The sequence below is a fragment of the Ovis aries genome, chromosome 10, assembly GCF_016772045.2.
Source record: "Ovis aries strain OAR_USU_Benz2616 breed Rambouillet chromosome 10, ARS-UI_Ramb_v3.0, whole genome shotgun sequence".
Classification (NCBI taxonomy): domain Eukaryota; kingdom Metazoa; phylum Chordata; class Mammalia; order Artiodactyla; family Bovidae; genus Ovis; species Ovis aries.
Genome location: NC_056063.1, coordinates 75,705,157 through 75,726,781, shown reverse-complemented (window position 1 = coordinate 75,726,781; position 21,625 = coordinate 75,705,157). Strand labels below are relative to the sequence as shown.

Genomic DNA, 21,625 nt, shown 5'->3' with positions numbered 1-21,625 from the left:
TAGCTGGGACATTACCACGGAAGTTGTGAGTGTTATTATACCCATTCTTACATCACATATATAACCAAGGACCTGCTCTGCACATGCCATGTACTGTGTTTTTTCGAGGACACACAGATATACCTTCTGGATATTCAAAGGGTCATTATTAAGGCTTGAGAAGAGATTGGGGTTAGTTCCAGAAAAGTAAAGGTGAAAACATAAATATACTGAAACAATCTTATGTGAAACAAGAACTTCGAGGTAACAGAAGGCATTTTAAGATGAGAAAAAAACATTTTATCATCATACTAGCAACTCTAAGAAAGTTAAGTTTACTTTGTTGTTCAAGTACTTCTAGTATTTTATTTTGTTCTTAATACTGAATGGGTTTAGTGTACATACTAAAAGTGGCATCTTTCCTAATGTGGCAGAATAATAATTATTGTTTTCTAAAACAGATTGACTTAAAAAATGGTGTCAGTGCAGAGTCCTGAAATAAATGTGGATGTTTCCTTCCCACAAACTGAAATACACTAAAAGTCACTGGCTTCACTGCTTGATTTAAATCTGATGTGGCTCCAGAATTTAGATTAGAAAATTTGTTTTATCCAAAATAAGTAGAACTATGACACTTTAAAAATCAAGAACAATAAAGTTGAGGTGATGGTTGAATTATCATAACATGTGCCTGGAAAAACAAGACATTCACCCAGACCATGATTTTTTGTGTGTAATAAGGAATAAATTGTATATGTATTTACAGACATGGATACAGATGCCCCCAAACAGTAATCCTCATTTCACAGGCTATGACTGTTTCACAGATCATTTATAGAGACTTACGGCTATGGATCTAAATCTATCACACGGAGACCAAGATACGCATCCCCTCAACACACACACACACACCTACCCCACTGTATCTGACCAATGAATGACCTGATGTACAGAACTGATCCGGGTGCCTGAATCTTGTTATATATACTGACATAGCAACAGGGGCACTTCAAAACTCTACCTAATTCTGTTAAATACTAACAGATGAGCAGAAAGTAGAAAAGCTAATTTTTTAACAAGTTTTTCTTTTTTGACTGCTGTACTTCCTCACATAGCGTGCAACACAATCTTAAGATAAAATTTCAGATGTACACTTTCTGTGACAAAGAAATGGTCTCTCAATTTGTGGTTGTTGTTTAATCATGCCACAGTTGCTAAGTACCGAAGCACTGAAATACAGAGAACTTTCCTAGGTGGACAGAGAAGACGTACATATATAAACACCAATGTAAAGCACACTTTATGCCATTAGGTAAATGGATTTTAAAGTGGTGATATAAACCTGCAGTTTAAAACTTCTAGAATAAGGGATGTCCTATGCTCATCTTTCCTTGGTATCATTTATTCTCAATCTCATCTTAAATTTCTAACCCCCAATTTCTACTTACTCCTAAATTAGGTAGCTAGAGCTTTTTACTCTATTTCTGAAATGAGAGCAAAAACAAGACTGTTCCATTAAGAGATGGACAGGGGAAAGCCTTGAGATGTTCTGGCCAAGGCACCCCTGTACTTCCAGCACAACAATGGTCCCTGGTTAGTCTTCCACTAGGCCTGTCTTCCCGCCTCTGCTTTACTGGTACTCACCGCCCCCTCACAGGGGGCAGACCAGACCATGCTCAGCTGCACTGAGAACTAAACATAGGATCACTAAGTAGCAGGAGCCTTCACGGATTTTATAAAAGCAAACTAATCATAAATAATTTGCCTAAAAACGTATTAACTAAAAAACAACCATTCTAATTCTTACCTGTAAAAAGAAAGAAGATCAAAACCATTATCATGGTATACCCGAAGTACAGGATTGTACTTGCAGTCCCTGTGATTTGCAGTTTTGAGAAGAAGTAGTGTATTGCATATATTAAGAAATACACTGCAGTAAAGCCACTGGTGAGGAATGAACGCCACTGCCAATGATAATCCTGGGTAGAAGAGAAAAAAATCCAGGATCAAGAATTACTTTCCAATTAAGAGGTAATGCAGCCGAAGAAAGTTACTAAAGAGAACACAGCTAAGTGGAATAGCCCCCAAACCTAATTTTTGCTATTGATTCCAGTCTCTTTTCATACTGAAATTTGCCAATTTCGCCAAAGGTGCTCAGAAGCACCTTCTATGTTTGATGGAGCTACTTAAAAGATTGGCTAAATACATGTAGAAAAATTTTAAATGGTTTATGAACAATGAAGCATTAGGCTGTATTTTAAAACGTATGATTCCCTAAAAGAAACGAAATATACAAAACCTTTGGTGCCAAAGATATCATTAAGAAAGTGAGAAGACAAATTACAGAATGGAAGAAAATATTTACAAATCAGAATCTGATAAAGGTTAGTATCCAGAATACAGAAAGAACTCTTACAATTAAACAAAAAGATAAATCATCTAACTTATAAATGAGCAAGGGAATTCAACATTTCTCCAAACAAGATACACAAGAAAACATGCAAAACCACAATGAGACACCACTTCACACCCACTAGATGGCTATAACTTAAAAAACCAGAAATATCAGGTAACTGGCAAGGATGTAGAGAAACTGGAACCTTTGTGCATTGCTAGTAGGAATATAAAAGGGTGAAGCCACTGTGGAAAAGTCTGATGGTTCCCCAGAAAGTTAAATAAAAAGTAACTATATGACTCAGCAATACCACTCCTACATATATACCCCAAAGAACTGCAAACAGGTAAAATGAGAATTAGTACATGGACGTTCACAGCAGCACTATTCACAACAGCCAAAAGGTGGAAACAAACCTAATGTCCATCATGAATGAATGTATAGACAAACTGAGTGTAACTACATGATGGAATGTTACTCAGCTATAAAAAGGAAGAAGCACTGACACACGCTATAGTGAGAGAGGAACCTTCAAACACTCTGCCAAGTGAAGGAAGCCAGACACAAAAGGGCACACATATCGTGCACTTCCACTTGTACGAAATATCCACAACAGACAAATCTGTAGAGAGAAGCAGCCAGGGTCTGAGGGGAGAGAGAACACGAAGTAACTGCTTGGTGGGCACGGGGGTTTCTTTAGGGGTGAGGAAATTATTCTGAGGCAGAGACAGTGATTACCCAATACTGCATATGTAGTAAGTGCCCCTGAATTGTTCACTTTGTAATGGTTGATTTCATGTTATGTGAACTTAACCTCAATTTTCTAAAAAAGCATATCAAATTTAACAGTTAAGATTTTATCTCCTGTATAGAAAACAACTATAAAACAATGATTTAACCACAATCTAAATCTTTTAAAAAGTCACCCAAGGACATCATCATTTTGTCTTGCTGCCAACTATATAACTCACTGCAATGAAATCTCAGAAATGTTTTCATAAATTTTTCCACGTAAAATGTTTGCTGTCACTAAATGTTCAGTCTATAAGTGTCTGTTCACAATAAGAATAATTTTAAAGTCCAACAGTTTAAAAATTCAGCATAATGTGTTATTCTTAGGAAATTAACATTTTAAAAGTTAACTTCTAAATAAATAATAAATATACTGCACTGGGAAATTATCTTAAATCAGGCTTAAAGATGGCTGCATTTGATTTAGGAATGTAGGTCAATTTCTACCTATAACTGAATATGTGCAGTTATACTTGCTCACTGAACAAAAAAATACTGACACACAAAAAAAGACTGCAATCTTTTGATAATTCAGGTTTGGGGGGCTATTTTGTGACATTAGAAGTTGACATGGAAAAAAAAGACAATAAAGAAAATTACTTCACAACTTGCCCCACAATAACACAGTTACTTCAATTAATAGTATTCAAGGTTACCTTATGTCAAAATTATAAATACTGTTAGCAAGTTAACATAAGTGAATATTGCTAATACATACCTCTGCACACAGGTGGAAATAGCAAAGAAGTATAGTTGCTTCAGAACAGGTAATAACCAAAATGATAAACACCAGGAACAGGAAGCCAAACATGTAATACATCTGGTGTGACCTACAATCAAACAAGTCAGAATGAACCCATCAACAGTTTCTTCTTGACACAGCAAATGACACACTCCTCTCATTTCTTTGAACTGAAAATGTTTGCTTTCTCTCCCATCTAATCGACAACAAATTCTCCCAGGTTTAGACGATGTGATGTATGTGGCAGAGGCAGGGCAGGGCAGGCAGGATACAACAATGCACTCGAGTGTCTTCCTGCTCAGGTAGGACTTGCAACTCGTATTTATTCAAATATGCTTACTCTGTCTGTCTACTGGTGAGTCAGAAAAATTTGACACTTCCCCCCAAAAATTAATGTAAAGACAGAGCCAAACTAAGAAAGGGTTATATTGGGTACAGATTGTTTCTTATCATATATGACAGCATCAGCTGAATCTGGAAAACACTATAACAAACAGGAAGGAAAGACAGGCTCTAATAACTGAAAAAGTTCAACTTTAGTTCTGACAATGCTACCTGGAACCCTGATACTTTCTGTAGCATATGTCAATGTGATCAAATAAAGATCACAACATACTGTAGGGTATGAGTGGCTCAAAATTACCACGGTGCGTTTTCCTACTCAAACAAGAAACCAGAGAATGAAGTGATCTTGGGATAAGAAACGACTTTGAAGGTTATCTAGCTCAACAATGCTTGCTTGAATTCCCTCCCATCAAGAGCTCAAAGACACTCCTTTGAAGCAGTATGGATTACTTATTAAAACACAGGACTGGAGAGACAGGTGAATTTTCTGTCACACAGTAGCCGGGTGACACAGACAAATTACCTAACCTCCAAAATCTCATTTCATCTCGTTAAGTGGGACAGTATCCACCTCACAGAGGCGTGAGAACTGAGCAATAAATAATAAGCCCTTGACTAATAATAAGTGTTATCACAATTCTTCTAACACTGAAAAGATAAAACAACTTTTTATCTCTTAAGATTTCTGATTATTGGAGAACAGCTTACATTTAAAGGTATAAACAGTAAGCCCTATCAACAAAAAGAGAAGCTAGTAGTACGTACAATAAGAGGACTTAGTGCTCAGCTTACCAAATACTATTCAGGATGAAGAAAAGCTGTATAAAGATGCACCCAAAGGGCAAAATCCCTCCCATGATAATACCAGGTAATGGCTTTGTGTAGAAAGACTGTTCAGGAATCTGACGTGGAATCTGATTGGTTCGAACTGGGTGTTCAATGGCCTTCAGTTTAAAAAAAGAGAGAGAGAGAAAGGGTTAATAATTATGTATCTATTTAAGAAATTCTTCTCTGCACTAGATTATTTGTCAGCTTTTTCTCAGCTTCCAAGCTGACATTAGTGGCAATACAAGTCTACCTAGGTCATCAGAGTGAAACTTGTATTCAGAAGCCCCAAACCAGATACCATCAGGTACAATAGTCTGTCTGTCTCCTGGAACAAGCCACCACTGTTTCCAGCAGTGATCCAGTGACTAATGGCTTAAACAAAATAAGAAACACACAGGAGGAAACAATATAGGACTCAGAAAACAGCAGTTAGTACAAAGGTAGAGTTAAGCTTCTCCTTTTAGTATATATTTACTGCAAAAATATATACTGGTTCTGAAACTGTTGTCAATGTGTTTTTTGGAGATGGACAATGTCATTTCTATTAAAACTGCTCAATTTTTGCTAAGACTTAAGAACACAAGGAAGATAATGAATGGTTATATGAAGCTTTATGATCATAAATTACTGCTGATGTTCTCAATTATTCTCTAACACACTACATTACATGGTAGCATAAAAACAACTGAAGCCTAAAGTACCTAAACACAGTAACATGAGGGGGAGGGAGCAGAGTACACATGTAGAAATTTACTTTCTTGCAAAAAAAGTTCAAAACCTACTTCTATAGTTTTTGTGATGATATAGCAAAAGTTAAAACCTGATATTCTCATTGAGATTATACTTCTGTGAACTTGATTATTTCATATGTCAGTGTATGTGTATAGAGGCAGAGAATCACTATACCATTCTTCAAATTTTATATTTTTAGAATTTTAAGTACTTATTTCATCTATGCAATTTAAAAATTTCAAATCATGTCAGTTTACTATTTATGCTATACAGATTTCAAGTCATAAACAAAATGTCAAAGAATTGAGAAATCTTTTAGTAGCCTGGCATGGTAGGTGCAGTGGAAACTCTGAAGTCTCTTAAAAGTACATAAGTTTCTTCCAGGGTATTCCAGGTCCCCTCACAAAGTATGCTCAACTACGTAACTTCTTTTAGCCTTGTGGAGACATTTTCAGAGAAGAGCAAAGACAATGGAGTTAGAGGAGGACCCAACAGTGAATTCTCAGCTTCCTCTGAGCCTGCAGGTAGAAAGCGGGCAGCAGAGGTGGAGGCAGACAGGCTGGAGGGAGGGACTGAGCCGCGATTGCAACCCGTCCTAAAACCAAATGCCAGCAGGTAAGCACATAAAGTTTATTCCAAAACTACATATGAAAAACACTGCTATCCTTACTGTATGGTCACTAACTTTTTTTTTTACAGCTTTATTTCCTAACTCATACTCAGTTTTACCCAGTTTACTTAGTTAAGTTATATAGGTTAGAAACATTTATTGCTAAGAAAAAAAGATACAGGTATTTTTTAAGTTAAAAAAAGGGAACAATTTATTTTTAATGTAATAAATTCATATTTTTCATTAGTTTAAATTAGCATTCATTTCCTATAAACTATTTCAGTTTTCATTTCCATTTACTTATCAAACTCTGAAATCTTAACTTTACATCCATAACCTCTCTCTAACCACATTCTTCTGAGGACTATTTTAAGAATGACTGCAGTCAAACGAAGAAGTCATCCATTTTCTGTGACATTCAGATCCCACAGGACTAGTTTCTATCTTCTAGACATGTGCATCTTTAAGGTGGCATACGCTAATTTCCACGGCTGAGATTCATTCAAATAAGTTACATCTGTAAACTTACATTCTTCTTAAAACCAAAGTATGCACCAATAAATGTCAGAGGCACAGATATACAGAACCAAAGAGCCAAGATGGCAACCAAGGTCCCGAAAGGAATGGCTGCTGAAGAGCCTTCTCCCCACAGAATCAGGTTCATTATGAAGAAGTCAGCAAACACAATCCTGAAAGACACAACAGGCGTCTGGGTAACAGTTGAGGCAGAAGCAAAATGATACAGTGGCAATCATATGCAGCAAGTATCACAATTTCTGTGCTATACACAGTAAAGTGGAACTGCTGGGTCATTAGGGTATGTGAATTTAAAACTTCAGTAGATGCTGATGTTTGTTAGAAACCAACGCAATACTATAAAGCAATTATCCTTCAATTAAAAGTAAGTTAAAAAATAAAAAAACTTTAGTAGAAAACTGAACTGCTCTTCAAATTGGTTTTGCTTGACTTATAACTCCTATCAGCACCTTATGAAATTTACCCCTTAACGTACTTTCATCACGCTTGGGACTGCCAGACTAAGAAACAGACTTTTAAGAAAAGGAATATAAAAAACTCTCCTGTCTAAAGGCAGTTTTTCCCAGGTAAGACAGGTAGTAGTCATTCTGCAAATGTTCGCTGAACATTCACTTTTTAAAAATTAAATTTATTTTCTTGGATACACACAGGAAAGATTAGACATACAGGACAGAAATTCTGGGAACTAAAATATGACTATGTTAAGCAAGTTATTATTGAAAACCCCACTTACCCAGGACAAAGAAATGATGTTAATAAAACATTTGTTTTCCACTTCTCACCTCCAAAGGCTGCAGGAGAAAACAAAAGTGGCATTAACTCAAAGACGTACCTTCAAAGCAAACCAAATGTCCACATCTCAGGTCTGGCACTGGACAAATGAACACGCACTGGATGCCTATCCCTATAAAACTGACGTGAGCAAAAGGTCCTAATACTTCCTCATCAAATGATCCAAACCCAGAGACACACATCCCAGGAATGCTTGGATTAAGTCCCACTCTAAAGACTTTTGTTTCAGCATCAAATAAATCTAGTATCAAAAGAAAGTCATCCAAACAAGTTTTATTCTCTTCTACTTTTTTTAACTTCACAACAAAACAAACCTTTAAGTTCTAACCCAGTTTCAATCACTGGGACTGGATGAAGAAAGAGTACCCTGGAAATGCTCATTTACCCTGAGGTCAGTTTCAGAATCTGTTCTCAAACTAGGAACCCTCAGGCCTAACAGGCAGCACTCCTGAATGCCCACAGGAGGTCTGAATCTCCAGGGTGTCTCCAGCAGGGCAGCTTTTCCAGGCCGTGGGGGTCAGGGGTGGGGGGTCAGCGTGTAGGATCAGGTGACTGAGAACAGAAGGGGTGCCGCCACCTGATAGAACAATTTACTTACCAGCTGTTTATTCTTCTTTGCTTCTAACTCCCACCCCCACTTTAAAAATGTAAAGTATCTGGAGTAAAATAAATGAAAGTACTCCTTCACTCCTAGTTTAAAAGTTGGAGATAAAACTGGCTGAGATCTGAACACAGCTTTGATTTTTAAAACAAGTTTTAACAATTTATAAGTTTAATGGACTGTGAAGAAGGCTGAGTGCCGAAGAATTGATGCTTTTGAACCGTGGTGTTGGAGAAGACTCTTGAGAGTCCCTTGGACTGCAAGGAGATCCAACCAGTCCATTCTGAAGGAGATCAGCCCTGGGATTTCTTTGGAAGGAATGATGCTAAAGCTGAAGCTCCAGTACTTTGGCCACCTCATGCAAAGAGCTGACTCATTGGGAAAGACTCTGATGCTGGGAGGGACTGGGGGCAGGAGGAGAAGGGGACGACAGAGGATGAGATGGCTGGATGGTATCACTGACTCTATGGACGTGAGTCTGAGTGAACTCCGGGAGATGGTGATGGACAGGGAGGCCTGGCATGCTGCGATTCATGGGGTCGCAAAGAGTCGGACACGACTGAGCGACTGAACTGAACTGAACTGAAGTACATCTTGGTCTAAAAGAAAAAATAATTTATATATATGATTTGAATTCACAGCATTACTGACAAGACTACTGTGAAATTATGAATTTTGGGGGTTTAATACAATTCCAATCAAAATTCAAATATTATTATTTGAAACATTAAAAATGAATCTATACAATGAAGCACTGTGTGACAGTGTCTCCGAATGTTCTGCCTGATGAATATGCTACTTAATCAGCAGCAAGGTCCGAAGCACAGACAGGAGAAGAAGGGGAGGTGTGTCCGTCGGGCAAGGAGTACGGATGGGAAGTCAAGTGGAGGGAAGAGCAGGTGAGAAGGCCCCAGACAGGTGTGCAGTGCAGAGCCTGACTGAGGAACGGAAGGAAAGCAAGAGGACAGAAACTGAGCGGGGGGAGCAGGCAGGGCTCCAACCCTGTCTCCTTCGTCTTAAAATACCTATGACCAGCCTAATCCTATGTCTGTCAGCAAAGAATGAAAGAAAAAAAGAAGTCTGACAAAACTCACAGAGAGTAAACACACTCACTCACTCACACATGCACACAGGCCTTCACATAACTCTACACATCTAGCAAAATCTAATACTTCCATTTGGGGTTGAGTCTAGCCAACCACACCTTAAGGCTACCTAAGCAACCCTGTGTATTTTAGCTGAAACCTTAGTCCTATCAGAAGACCTTGGGGAACCCTAGCCCTGTGTCATCATCTCCCTGGCATTTTCAATCACAGATTACCAATAGGATCATCTCAACTGGACCACAGGCTTCCTAAGCAAGGCAAACTTTGGCATTTGCTGACCCGGAAAAGCTACTTTGTAAGTCGTCTCATCCTATTTCACTATTCTGTGGCTCTGAATTCTTTTTTTCACTGAACTTTATTTTACTTTTGGAAAGCAAGAACACAAGAGAATGCAACTAAACCTTGCTACAAGAGTAACTTACCTGGGGGCTCTTTAAACAGTGAGATCTGAATTTATGTACAGTGTACCTTCACAAACATTAAATCAATGTAAGTACGACCTCTCTCTCATAAAGTGTTCCTATATACATATATATATATATATGCGCTTTTTGCTTTAATAAATGACTCAGTGATACTTTTTTCCCTTTACTAGACTAAATATATTTCTATGAATGTAGCCAATCTAAGTTGTGCAGCCAAAGCTATTAAGTCAAAACTTAAGAAGGAGAGAGGGGACAATGGATAGGCAGCACCTAAATTTACTGAAGCCACTGTTTAACAAGCGTGTTTGAACAAGCAAATCTAGGGACAGTCATCCATCTCACAAGCTTCTTCAGACACCTCTTAACACACTGCTTGAACAGCCTCAACTACCAGACACAAAGGCTCAGACCCCGACGTGGCAGGTTAGACTCCTGGTCTGATACCCGGCAGGGCAGCTCCTACTTACACTTGTAGAACCTGGCGGCGACGTAGCCTGCAGGAGTGCCCAGCAGCACCCATAAGACCACAGCACACGTCATCAGAGCTCCTCGGTTGGCAGGTGACAAAAATCCCAGGCAAGCAAAAACTAAAAAAATAAGTAATTTAAAGTTATGAATTTTATTATTGTTTCCTTTGAAGTGATAGAAGACCCTGCTCATTTTTTAAACAATAAACTAAATACAACTTCATGAAAATATGCTCCCTTACCACGCAGCCACACTGAATCTTGGTACTATCTAAGGCACTGCATCAACAGGATCACACGTAAGGCAAGCTGCAATCTGGACATTTCCTGTCAGGGTCAACCTTTCCTGTTACCAGTGGAGGCTGACTGCAAGCTCAAGAGTGCTTTCAGCTCTTCTGAGCTTCAAGTACAGCTTTTAAATTAACATCAATAAAAATACTCCCACTGTAAAATATTCTCACTTTCTGTTCCTTTTAAAAATCATACTGACTCCTCTGGGGTGAAAAAAAACCCCCTTGTAACATCCAAACATGAGAGATGAGGCAGAGTCTAGTCGAAGGACAAAAGAGAGGAAAAAAGATTTCACAGCACCATTAGCTTTGTGAACACTAGCTACTGAAGGGCTTGGTCAGTAACTTGGGAAATTGTTTCCTACTCTTATTTAGCTAGTTGCTTGTTTGTTCTTCACTATATAACCCTCCCAACTAATTAAGAAAAAAAAACCACCATCTTATATTTATAGCGATTCCGAGCTTTAAACTGGAAGTCAGATATGACTTTCTCAGAAAGAAATCCAAGAACAGATGCAGGTGGCTCTCTCACTGAAATTTCCGGTGTTTCCCCCAGGAGCACACAGCCAAGCAAACACCACTGCACACCTTCCCAGCAGCATCGACTGGAGAGGAGAAACTCACCATCACAGGAAGCCAAACAGGGTAACTAGAGGATCTACTGGAATTTAAGCTAAGACGCACCCTCCCCCAGTCCTCTCAGGCCTGACATATGGATTGTTCTGAAGCAAAAAGTCCATATTCAAGCACTAAAGAGAAACAATCTCTATCATTTTCTAACGGAGGCTCTCTGAAACTGTCCTTCATGACAAGGTCGCTTTCTAGCTGACCCCAACAAAGATCAGAGAGGGGCAGAAAGCCACTCTCGATCTAATTTGAAAGCCAAATTTCACCCTCAAGCACCACTCTCCTGGAACTCCACCTCGGCTCTCTGGGACTCTGCAATCAATTGTCTGGCTGTGTCAAAACCTCCTTCATGACTCGTTTTCCCAATCTCCCCTCTTCAGTGTAATATACTTACAACTGCTGGCTAGCCTCTCCCATCACATTGACATCACCTTATCTAAGTTGTTAGTAGATAAATATGTTCTAGTTAAGTCTTCAGCGGAGCCGGAAGGTGCAAATCAGTCAACCCCAAACTTTGCAGGTGCCAGACATCTGGAATCTGTCATTCTCTTTCCAAACACTTACGTGTTTAATTGCATCATAAAAACTTGGGACAATTTTACTTGCAGAAAATGACTATAGTATTACGTACTTAATATGCAAACAAACATAAGAACAAGTGTTTGCTAAGAAAGTTACTGAAAAGTCAGTGGTTTCAGAATTTTTCTAGTAACATTCATGTGTTACTTGTTCACCAGTAGCAGGCAACGAGAACATGAGGAAATAAAAGCAAAATTCATAAAACTCTTTTCATAAATATATTTTTCTCTGATAACTTGGAAAACTGAAAGACCACGACACTAAAACATCTCCAGACAGGAGTCTCAGGGCCACTCCTGCTGATGAATACCTCAAGGTCAGCTCTGTTTTTTAAAAAAGAAAAATTAAAAATCTGTCCTAACTGACAAAGTAGGACTTAATAAAATTTCTGAAGGCTTTCAAGAGTCACAAGGAAGAGATATTTTTTTGTGTGTGTAGGAAGATCTTTCCTCAACGTGGCTGGGGAAAGAAATAGGTCTTGCTTCCTAAATCTTGCCAAGGTGGCGAGGTCTCCAAAAGCTTCCTGTCTCGTCCCCTCTGGGTTCTGTCCCGTCTCCTCTCTGTTCTGTCCTTCTCAGTGGAAGCCAAGGATGTCCTGGGATGTTCATCATACGCTCCGGTGAGGTAGGACAGCCAACCTGCATGGCCCTGCTTCCAGGCTGCCCAGATGAGGATCTGCAGCTCCTGTGCTCCCACGACAAGCTTGGTCTCTATGCAGCTGTGAGGGTAATCTAAAGAGTCAACTGTTGGCATGGCTAACCCCGCCCCTGGTCACTTATGGTCAAAGAACACAGATTCTGAGAACCAAAAGACTCTCAGAAACAATAAGCTAGCTTAGCTACAACTTAGGAAAACTGGATTTCAAATAATTATTTTTAAAAAGCATTTTCTACATGTTAGTTTTCACTTGACACTTACATAAAGTCACGAAAGTCATAATCAAAATCTGTGTCCCTGATCCCAGAAAGACGGATAGCAGCATCCCTTTCCTTGGAGGACGGAATATATCACCATGAACCAGCTTCCAGCCAAATTCTTCCTGGGCATCCTCCTGAAAAGGGAAGGAAATCGTTTCATCACCATGGGATCATCAAGAAAACTAGGCAGTTTGTTCATTGTTGAATATGCAGATACAGAAATTTAAAGAAAAACTTACAGATATTAATATGTATTTCAGTTTTGAAGTATGAAAGCTTGACTCATATAACTTTCTTGAATTGTTTCTAAAGAAATGTTGTGTGTGTTAAGATCTACAAATAGTTACTGAGATACTTTAAAAAGAAATACAAAGATAATGGGATACCATGCCCTAGTCAGTCAAGTTTTATGATTCAACTTGATGACAATTTTAAATCACACTCTATATCCTTTTTACCCCTCAGTAACTAATCTCCAAAACAAGCAAATGGTATCAGTTCTCAAAGCTACTCTGCATGCATAGTAGGCTCTGATAATTTTAATAAGCTTGTGTCACCAGCTCACACTGCTCCCCTATCTCCAGACACACATATATACCTGCCTAATTAACAGCTCCACAGGGCTGAATGTGGACACCTTGAGCAGAATCATCCACAAGGAAATTGATTTTCTCCCCACCTCTACCTGCAGTTCCCCCAGTAGATAAAACTCTAGACTACCAGCTGCTCAGTCCCCAAAACCTTGGAGTTATCTTTTTCCTTCCCCACACTTCATACAATCCTTTAATAATTCCTACAGTTTAGCTTTAAGATCTACCCACAGGACAGGTTAGCCCTGTTCAAGCCATCCCCTCTCACCTGGCTATCACAGTGTGCACTAAACTGGTCTTGGTTTCTACACTTCAGTTGAATCTCAATACAGAACCAGAAAGATCCTTTTAACTAATTCGGTGGTTCAGGTCAGAAACACAGGGTCATTCACTGGCTGCTCTCCTCTTCCACCCTCTCAACTGGCCAATCAGCATTCCATCCCACCTCCCGGACACCCTCTGTTTATCTGCCCACTGCCCTACTTCTTCCCTGCTACCATCCCCTGACTGTGGAAATTCATACAGTCTTCTGACTGGTCTCAGTGCCTCCAATCTTGCCCAGCTCCAGACAACTGTCCACACACTGTTAAAAGCGATTTTCCTAAAACATGAATCTGGCCATGTCAACACTGTTTTGTATACTTCAACAGCTTCTCAGTGATATTCAGACTGCACAGCTTAGAAACTCCTTCAAAACGTGGCCCCTGCTATTTCTTCAGCCTCCTCTCTTAACATTTTGTCCAGGGTACTTCTGTAGCCCTCCCCCAAATTCCCACTCAGATTTCTATCTTTGCAGCAGCAGACAAGATTTAAAAATAACTTCCCATGTGGTCTAGTATTTTACAGTTCCACATTTTCATTTAATCATCTGAATATAAGCAATGAAGTTGGAATTTACTTTTTTTTCCAGATGGCCACCTACCTCATCCACAATTATTCCTCAAAGCTACTTTTCCTTTGTTGATACACTTTTGTTAACCTCCATATTTAGACTCATTATTCTTATAGGCAGAAAATATCATTTGAAATTTCTTTGTTAACTAATCCTTCTAAACTTCTCTTTAGGATTATTACTTATTTTCTACTAAAGTATTTCTATAGAAATTCCTTTAGAGAAGGTCTGTTTGTGGTCAGCTGTTTTTGTTAGTTTGAAAAAGGTATTTCACCTTCATTTTTGAAAGATCTCTGAGTACACAGTTCTATGTAAGTAGTTAATTTCTCTCACCATCGATTTAAAGATATTATTTTTGAGTTTCCACTGCCAATCTCACTGCTTCTCCTCTGCAGAAAGCCCAGTCTTTCTCCCTCTGGCCGATTCTAAGTCAAGACCTTCTCCTTTCTCTGGTCTCCTATGGTTAACTGACTGAGGTGTGGATTTCATTCTATTTATTCCACTTTGGAGACACTGCGTAATCTTTATCTATAGATTCTCATCTTTCATCTGTGCTGGAAAATCCTAGCTGTTACTTTTTCATATATCTTTACTTTGTAATTAATAATCCTAATATCTGAAATATTTGGGACCTGGTACAAATTTGTTGTTTATTGTAAATTTTTGTGAATTTTTAGATCATATGTTATGGACCTCAAATGCAGAGAATCCAGCAAACCCAAATTTGGAAGACTTTCCTTCTATTTCAACTCAATTGTGCTCAAAACGGAAGGCATTTACTAACCTAGAATCATTCTGCCCGCTTCAACAATCCAGGCTTAATAAACAGGAGGAGATCAAGGTTCACCACTGACTCAATTTAATTGCCCAATTGGTTAAAAACTTGATATAAGCATACTCCTAAAGGAGAACATTAACCTCTCATGCTGGCACTGCTTCCTGCTCTGGCCTCACTCAATCTTGGGGGATAGGGTGGATCTGGGGGAGTCCTTGGATTCCTTTTTTTTTTTTTTAGCCAGTCGGATGGACGTGAATCTGAGTGAACTCCGGGAGTTGGTGACGGACAGGGAGGCCTGGTGTGCTGCGATTCATGGGGTCACAAAGAGTCGGGCACGACTGAGCGACTGAACTGAACTGAACTGAAGGCCAGCAATGCATCATGTCTGGTACATCAAGGGCTAATTCATTCATTCCAACAAATATTTGCTGATCACCAACTATATGCTTAGTACTGTTTAAAATACCAGAGATCCTACAGTGAGTATAACAGACAACTTCCTATGAGCAGATCTTCTCAAATAAGCAAAATACATAGTATATGAGATGGTGATAGGAATTATGGGTGTAGGGTGTGGGGTGTGGGTGGAGAGGATGTAATCTTAATGGGATGGTGAGGAAGGGCTCACTGGGAAGAGCACATCTCAGTAAAGACCAGGAGAATGTGAGGGACTCTCTGAGGCAGGACACTTGGGGAAGGCAGAAAAGTAACTGTAAGGAAGAACCTGGAACGGGAACATGACCGATGCGTCTGAGGAACAGCAAGGCGGCCAGCACAGCTGGAGCAGAGAGCCAGGGGCTACCACAGAGCCTCGCGGGCCACTGTGAGGGCCGATTCTGGCCTCTGAGTGCGGTGGATGGAAATCACTGGAGGAATGTGATCCAGAGTGAAATGACCTGACACTCTGGAACAGACTCACTCTGACAGCTACCCTGAGAGACTGGCAGGAGGCAGACAATGGGAGCAAGACTGGAAATGGGGTTTTCTGTCCTGTACCCCAAAGCACCTCTACACAAATTAAGAAAAAAATTCCATTAACTTAGCAATTATTTGGAATTACCAATTATGAACAGAGTATTGTGAAATTATTTTAATAAAATACTTAATAAGGCATATAATCAATAATATCATGGGAAAGAAACTGCAGCATGTAAGTGCTAAAAAGCTTATAAACATTAACATGTTCTTTTTTCTAATTAGAACAGGACAGAAAGATGGGTGGGGAGGCTAAGAAGCTAGGGAAGAGAAAACAATGAAAACCTGAGTCTTGAGTATTCATTACAAATCATTGCTGGGAAATGAAAAAGTATGAAATGCAAAACATTACACAACTTAAAATGAGAATAAATGAAGTTGAGACATTAAATTACTTTGAATACACCAAAAGGTTGAAATGATATAAATTCAGTTAAAATTAATTAAAAAATCAAACTTATACACAAAATTTAAATACTTTGCGGCTTCCCAAACTGAACATCTGCTAGAAACAGAGTTGACAGCACGTAAGTGAAAGGAGGGCAGAGCTGGCGTCCTGCACCCGCACTGTTTCTCACCCTCTACTGCTGCAGACGAGACTGTGAACAGTTCAGCTCTGAGAGCTGTAGGCACTAAGTCTCTACCAACAAAACCAATTCTTAAGGATCATTTCCTTATCTGAAAATGTCAATTCAGGATCACTTCTGAGAAGAAATGTTTTAAAAGCAGATTCTGACTAAAGATATTATTTAAAAATTTCCCAAAGGAAAAAATAAAGACTATCCACGGCAGACCAAGGAATAGGTCAGATGTTTCACTCACTGTAGAATCCATCTGATTATATCTGGCAATATCTTTATGCAGTGTCCGTAGCATAATCATAGCCACCATTCCAGACAAGAAGAGGACAATGACCAGGGAATTCATGATGCTGCAGAAATAAGCACGTCAGGATTAACCTAGAGCTTAATCACTGGATCAGCAGAACTCTTTCTAAAAACAATTTATTGAGTAACATTGAAACAGCATTAATCAATTGAAAAATTGACCTAAAATCAAACAAATTCAATGAACTGTGCTCTGGCTTCATGGTCTATTGAGAACAAGAGTTTTTTGTCCATGGTCAACATTAATAACTACTGTGCCCAAATTAACACACCATAAGCTGCAAGGATCAATAATGGACTGGTCTCTACCCTCAAGAAGTCTACTGAAAAACAAGTTATTCAGTAAATTAATGAGTGTCAAAAAGATTAGTCAGTGAAGCAGGAAAAGGAGCGTAATGGCACCTTGAACAGTTCTCTAGATAAAAGTTTTGGGTCATGTTCTGAAGAAAGAGTAACAGCAACAATAACTCTAATCCTAATTATTATTATTTATAAAAAAACAGTCCTAACAGCTGTAGCAGCTTGTATACTGAGCCCTCTTCCATGCCAGGTAAGGTGCTCAAATGCTGTTTTATTACCTCCCTTCAATCCTCAGAACAGTACAGTGAGACAGGTTAATTCTAGATGAAGAAATAGACTCTGAGCACCTGGGTGATCCAGCCTGACTCACAACCAGTGACCAAAATCCAGGACTGAATCCAAGTCTACCTAATTCAAAAGCCCAGCCTTCTGAGTAACTGGCGAGAGTTAGAGTGGATGAGATGCTCACAGCAACAGAGAACAGAATAAGGACAGAGCATGAAGGAGATTAACGGTGTAGTCTTACCTAAACCACTGAATGTGGGTATGAGGCATGGACTCCAGAATGTAGTCCCATCGAGATGCCCATCTGATATTCTTCTCTTCCTAGACAGATTATAAAAAACAAACTCCTCTTTAAATAAGAATTTGCCAACAAAGTATACCAGAAATCCAAAGATTTCCATTCAGAGCTTAACCTTCCAATCAACAATTTCTCATTAACATAACTTGAGTCAGTCGTAAGATTCACTGAGCGAGATTTACTCGAGACTCAGAAAAATCAAGATGAAATTAAGCAGTAAATAAAAAACAATAAAGCAGAGATATTACTTTGCCAACAAAGGTCCATCTAGTCAAGGTTATGGTTCTTCCAGTGGTCATGTATGGATGTGAGAGTTGGACTGTGAAGAAAGCTGAGCGCCAAAGAACTGACGCTTTTCAACTGTGGTGTTGGAGAAAACCCTTGAGAGTCCTTTGGACTGCAAGAAGATCCAACCAGTCCATCCTAAAGGAGTCCAGTCCTGGGTGTTCATTGGTAGGACTGATGCTGAAGCTGAAACTCCAATACTTTGGCCACCTCATGCAAATAGCTGACTCATTGGAAAAGACCCTGATGCTGGGAGGGACTGGGGACAGGAGGAGAAGGGGACGACAGAGGATGAGATGGCTGGATGGCACCACCGACTTGATGCACATGAGTTTGGGTAAACTCTGGGAGTTGGTGATAGACAGGGAGGCCTGGCGTGCTGCAATTCATGGGGTTGCAAAGAGTCAGACACGACTGAGTGACTGAACTGAACAGTATCTAGTTACTTGTATTTTTTAAAGTCTTGTTTTAAATCTTAATTAGCAAAGGCTTATTTTAAATGTTATGATTTAGAAGCTGTATTTAATTTTTTCAGAAAATTGAGTGGAATAGCTTACTCATGATTTTCTTTGATGCTATCTATCTATATCTGCGACATTTAACCAGACCAAAGCTATAACCTAGGCACCCTGAGCCTCTAGCAGGTGTCATCCACACTGAGCTCTTAATATCCAGAGGGAAAGGCGTATTATTTACTGCACCAGGCTTGCAAAATTATATATTATATGGGGACAGTAAATGTCACAACTATATTGAATTGCCAAAATACTTTATTAAAAATAGAGATGGAAGATTGCCCAAGATTCTCATGCAATAAACTTTACTTTCCTCCTAATAAAACCCTCCAGTGAATTTATAATAAATTATCTATCATCAGGAAATTCTTCATTTACAATCACACTCAAATCCTGGTTTCAAAAATGGTGTCGTTTTCACAAATGCTTGCTGCAGTGCTCGGCCATACCAATGCTTGTTGCCTATCTTGGATATCTTCATACCATCCTTTATGCCTCTTTTCTACCTTCTGCCTTGTTTGTGTCTCTTATGGCTTAACTTTTTTAATGAGGCTCAGTTCTCTAATTTCCTATACTTTTTATTTAAATGAAGACTTAGTTTTGAGCACGATTATGTTGCCTGGTGCACTGACAAACTATTCCAAAAATCAGCTCATTAAAAGCTTATCTACTTGACAAGCCTGATCATTAATATTTTTAATTAGTTTAAGTAATATGAATTTAAAATTAATTTCTGAGTTATACTAAAGATAAAATCACACTCACCTCAAAGCTAATAGAGTAAGTATAGGCAACTTTGATCTCCCCAGAAGCCTTGTTACTTATATCCATGGGGGGTCCAGAGCAGTCTGGTTTATCTATATGGGTATGCTTGAAGCTGTAAGAAGAAACATTTCAGCAAGATGCTGATGAAGTAGTTTTTTAAAATGAAGTAAAGGTTAGAGATCTTGTACATATTTCACAACGCTGCTGACAGTCAAAAGTGATTCAGATCACAACTGTACAAATCTTTACTTCATATGAAGGGCTTCATATACATATACATTATCAAACTATTACTCAAATAAGAACCAAACTTTTGAAAACAATACTTGAAGGGTGCTAAAGAATCTTCAAAGAAATCAAAACAAACACTGAGGGAGTGTAAATTAACTGCCATCTTATTATGGTATGCATTTCTTTACCATTAGTGGCATGAGAAAATAGCTATATCAGTTGGTGTTGGGGGCAGGGAGAATCATGGGGGAAAAAAAGAATACTCAATTTAAAAAGCACCTCCCAAATAAATAATAGGTACGTTCACACTAAAAAAGCTGATAATTTGAAGAGATGCCCTTGCAATGACTTGTCACATACTGGCATCTAACATTCATGAAGACTTTCGATATGACACACTAAGCAGCTCGTCTGGGCCTCTGCTTTTCCACTGTAAAAGGGAACACGGTCCTGACCACTCATGTTCTCCATTCCAGGCTGACATGGAAAAGCTGTCAAAAAATGACTGAAAAACAAAACGAACAGGCACCTTGGTTTGCCTACCACCTACCATGACAGGAAAATATTCATATGGTTTCTCGGGACAACCCACTACTCAATAAATCATGTAAAGGGAATTTTAGTAAAAACAACTAAAATACCAAATTATATGTCAGAACACTGACTCACTACTCAATAAATCACGCTAAAGGGAATTTGAGTAAAAACAACTAAAATACCAAATTATATGTCAGAACACTGACTAAAGAAAAGTTAACTGGGCCCAAAATATTTATTCTTTGGGTCTAAATCTCGCTTACAGTTAATTATTTTTTTTTATCTCTTTCACAGTTACCTTTTTGGCTCAAGTTTAGCAGCCACTAATCTTGCTCCCATGGATCCAGTCTCAACGACATGATAGTATATTTTGATGTCAACATGGTTGAAGATGTAAAACGTATCTCTTTCATGGAATTCTGACTGTGGAACAGAGCTGAAAGTTAGTGTTAGAACACTGGCTATAAAAGAATCAAAACATTAAACTTTAAAATGAGCCCCACCATTCAGGAAAATTCGAACCCAGACAGAATTCTCATCTTCTCCATAAAAATGAGTAAGTTTTAAGCTTAAACTCCCCAATCTTTTTTTTTAAAAAATGGTAGTTTAACTAAAGTACAGTGGTATGCTAGCTTCTGGTACACAGCAGTGATTCAGTCATATATGTATCTCCTTTCCCATTACAGTTTACTACAAAATACTGAATACAGTTCCCTGTGCTGGACAGGAAGACCTTGTTGCTTACCTAGTAGTTCGCATCAAATAATCCAAAATTTCTAATTTATCCTCCTCCCCCCTTCCCCTTTGGTAACCATAAGTTTGTTTTGTTTTCTATGTCTGTGAATCTGTTTGTGCTTTGTAAATAAGTTCATTTGTATCACTGTTTAAGATTCCACATATAAGTAATATTATATATTTTGTCTTTCCTGTCTTACTCTACTTACTATGATAATCTCTAGGTCCATCCATGATGCTGCAAATGGCACTATTTCATTCCTTTTCATGGCTGTATTATATCCCACTGTGTGTGTCTGTATGTCTGAATATCATTAAGAGGTTGATATTCAGGTTATATTCATTAAGAGATTAAACCAGGTTAACCTCATTATATAAAATTTGATATATATTTCCCAATAATTTTGACTACCTTCTCAATTAATGCCTTCACTTATTTTGTTTTAATCATAAAAGAATGGCCTCAAAGATTCATGCCTTTTTAAAAAGGTGTAATATCCAAACTTTTGCAATACAATATTCTATGGACTTAACTTTCCAATACAAATTTCATGGACTTACAATGAGGTCTTTCTGGTAGTCCACTAAGAACATTTTTTTAATAGAGTCAGAACATACAAAGTCCAAGCCCATAGCATAGTATTTAGCATGTAAGAGACAATGTCTGTAAATGCTGAACCGCATCTGAATTATTTAGTTCCAGAGTTATAAACTGCAACTCAAGTATGGGAGTTCCCTGGCAGTCCAGTGGTTAGGACCTGGCACTTTCACTGTGGTGATCCAGGTTC

The 21,625-nt window shown here is 38.6% G+C and overlaps 1 protein-coding gene across 1 annotated transcript in view; it reads right to left on the bottom strand.

The window, feature by feature from the left end:
• The window catches only part of TM9SF2 (transmembrane 9 superfamily member 2), a 50,041-nt gene that overhangs the window by 1,871 nt on the left and 26,545 nt on the right, over positions 1-21,625 (bottom strand). The window contains exons 6-16 of the mRNA XM_004012221.5: positions 20,401-20,525; positions 19,335-19,446; positions 17,713-17,792; positions 16,822-16,930; positions 12,766-12,898; positions 10,352-10,471; positions 7,694-7,751; positions 6,953-7,112; positions 5,046-5,197; positions 3,885-3,996; positions 1,787-1,958 (exon numbers count right to left, since the gene is read on the bottom strand). Of these exons, the coding sequence (XP_004012270.1) occupies positions 1,787-1,958; positions 3,885-3,996; positions 5,046-5,197; positions 6,953-7,112; positions 7,694-7,751; positions 10,352-10,471; positions 12,766-12,898; positions 16,822-16,930; positions 17,713-17,792; positions 19,335-19,446; positions 20,401-20,525 (1,333 nt within the window). The remainder of the gene's footprint in view (positions 1-1,786; positions 1,959-3,884; positions 3,997-5,045; positions 5,198-6,952; positions 7,113-7,693; positions 7,752-10,351; positions 10,472-12,765; positions 12,899-16,821; positions 16,931-17,712; positions 17,793-19,334; positions 19,447-20,400; positions 20,526-21,625) is intronic.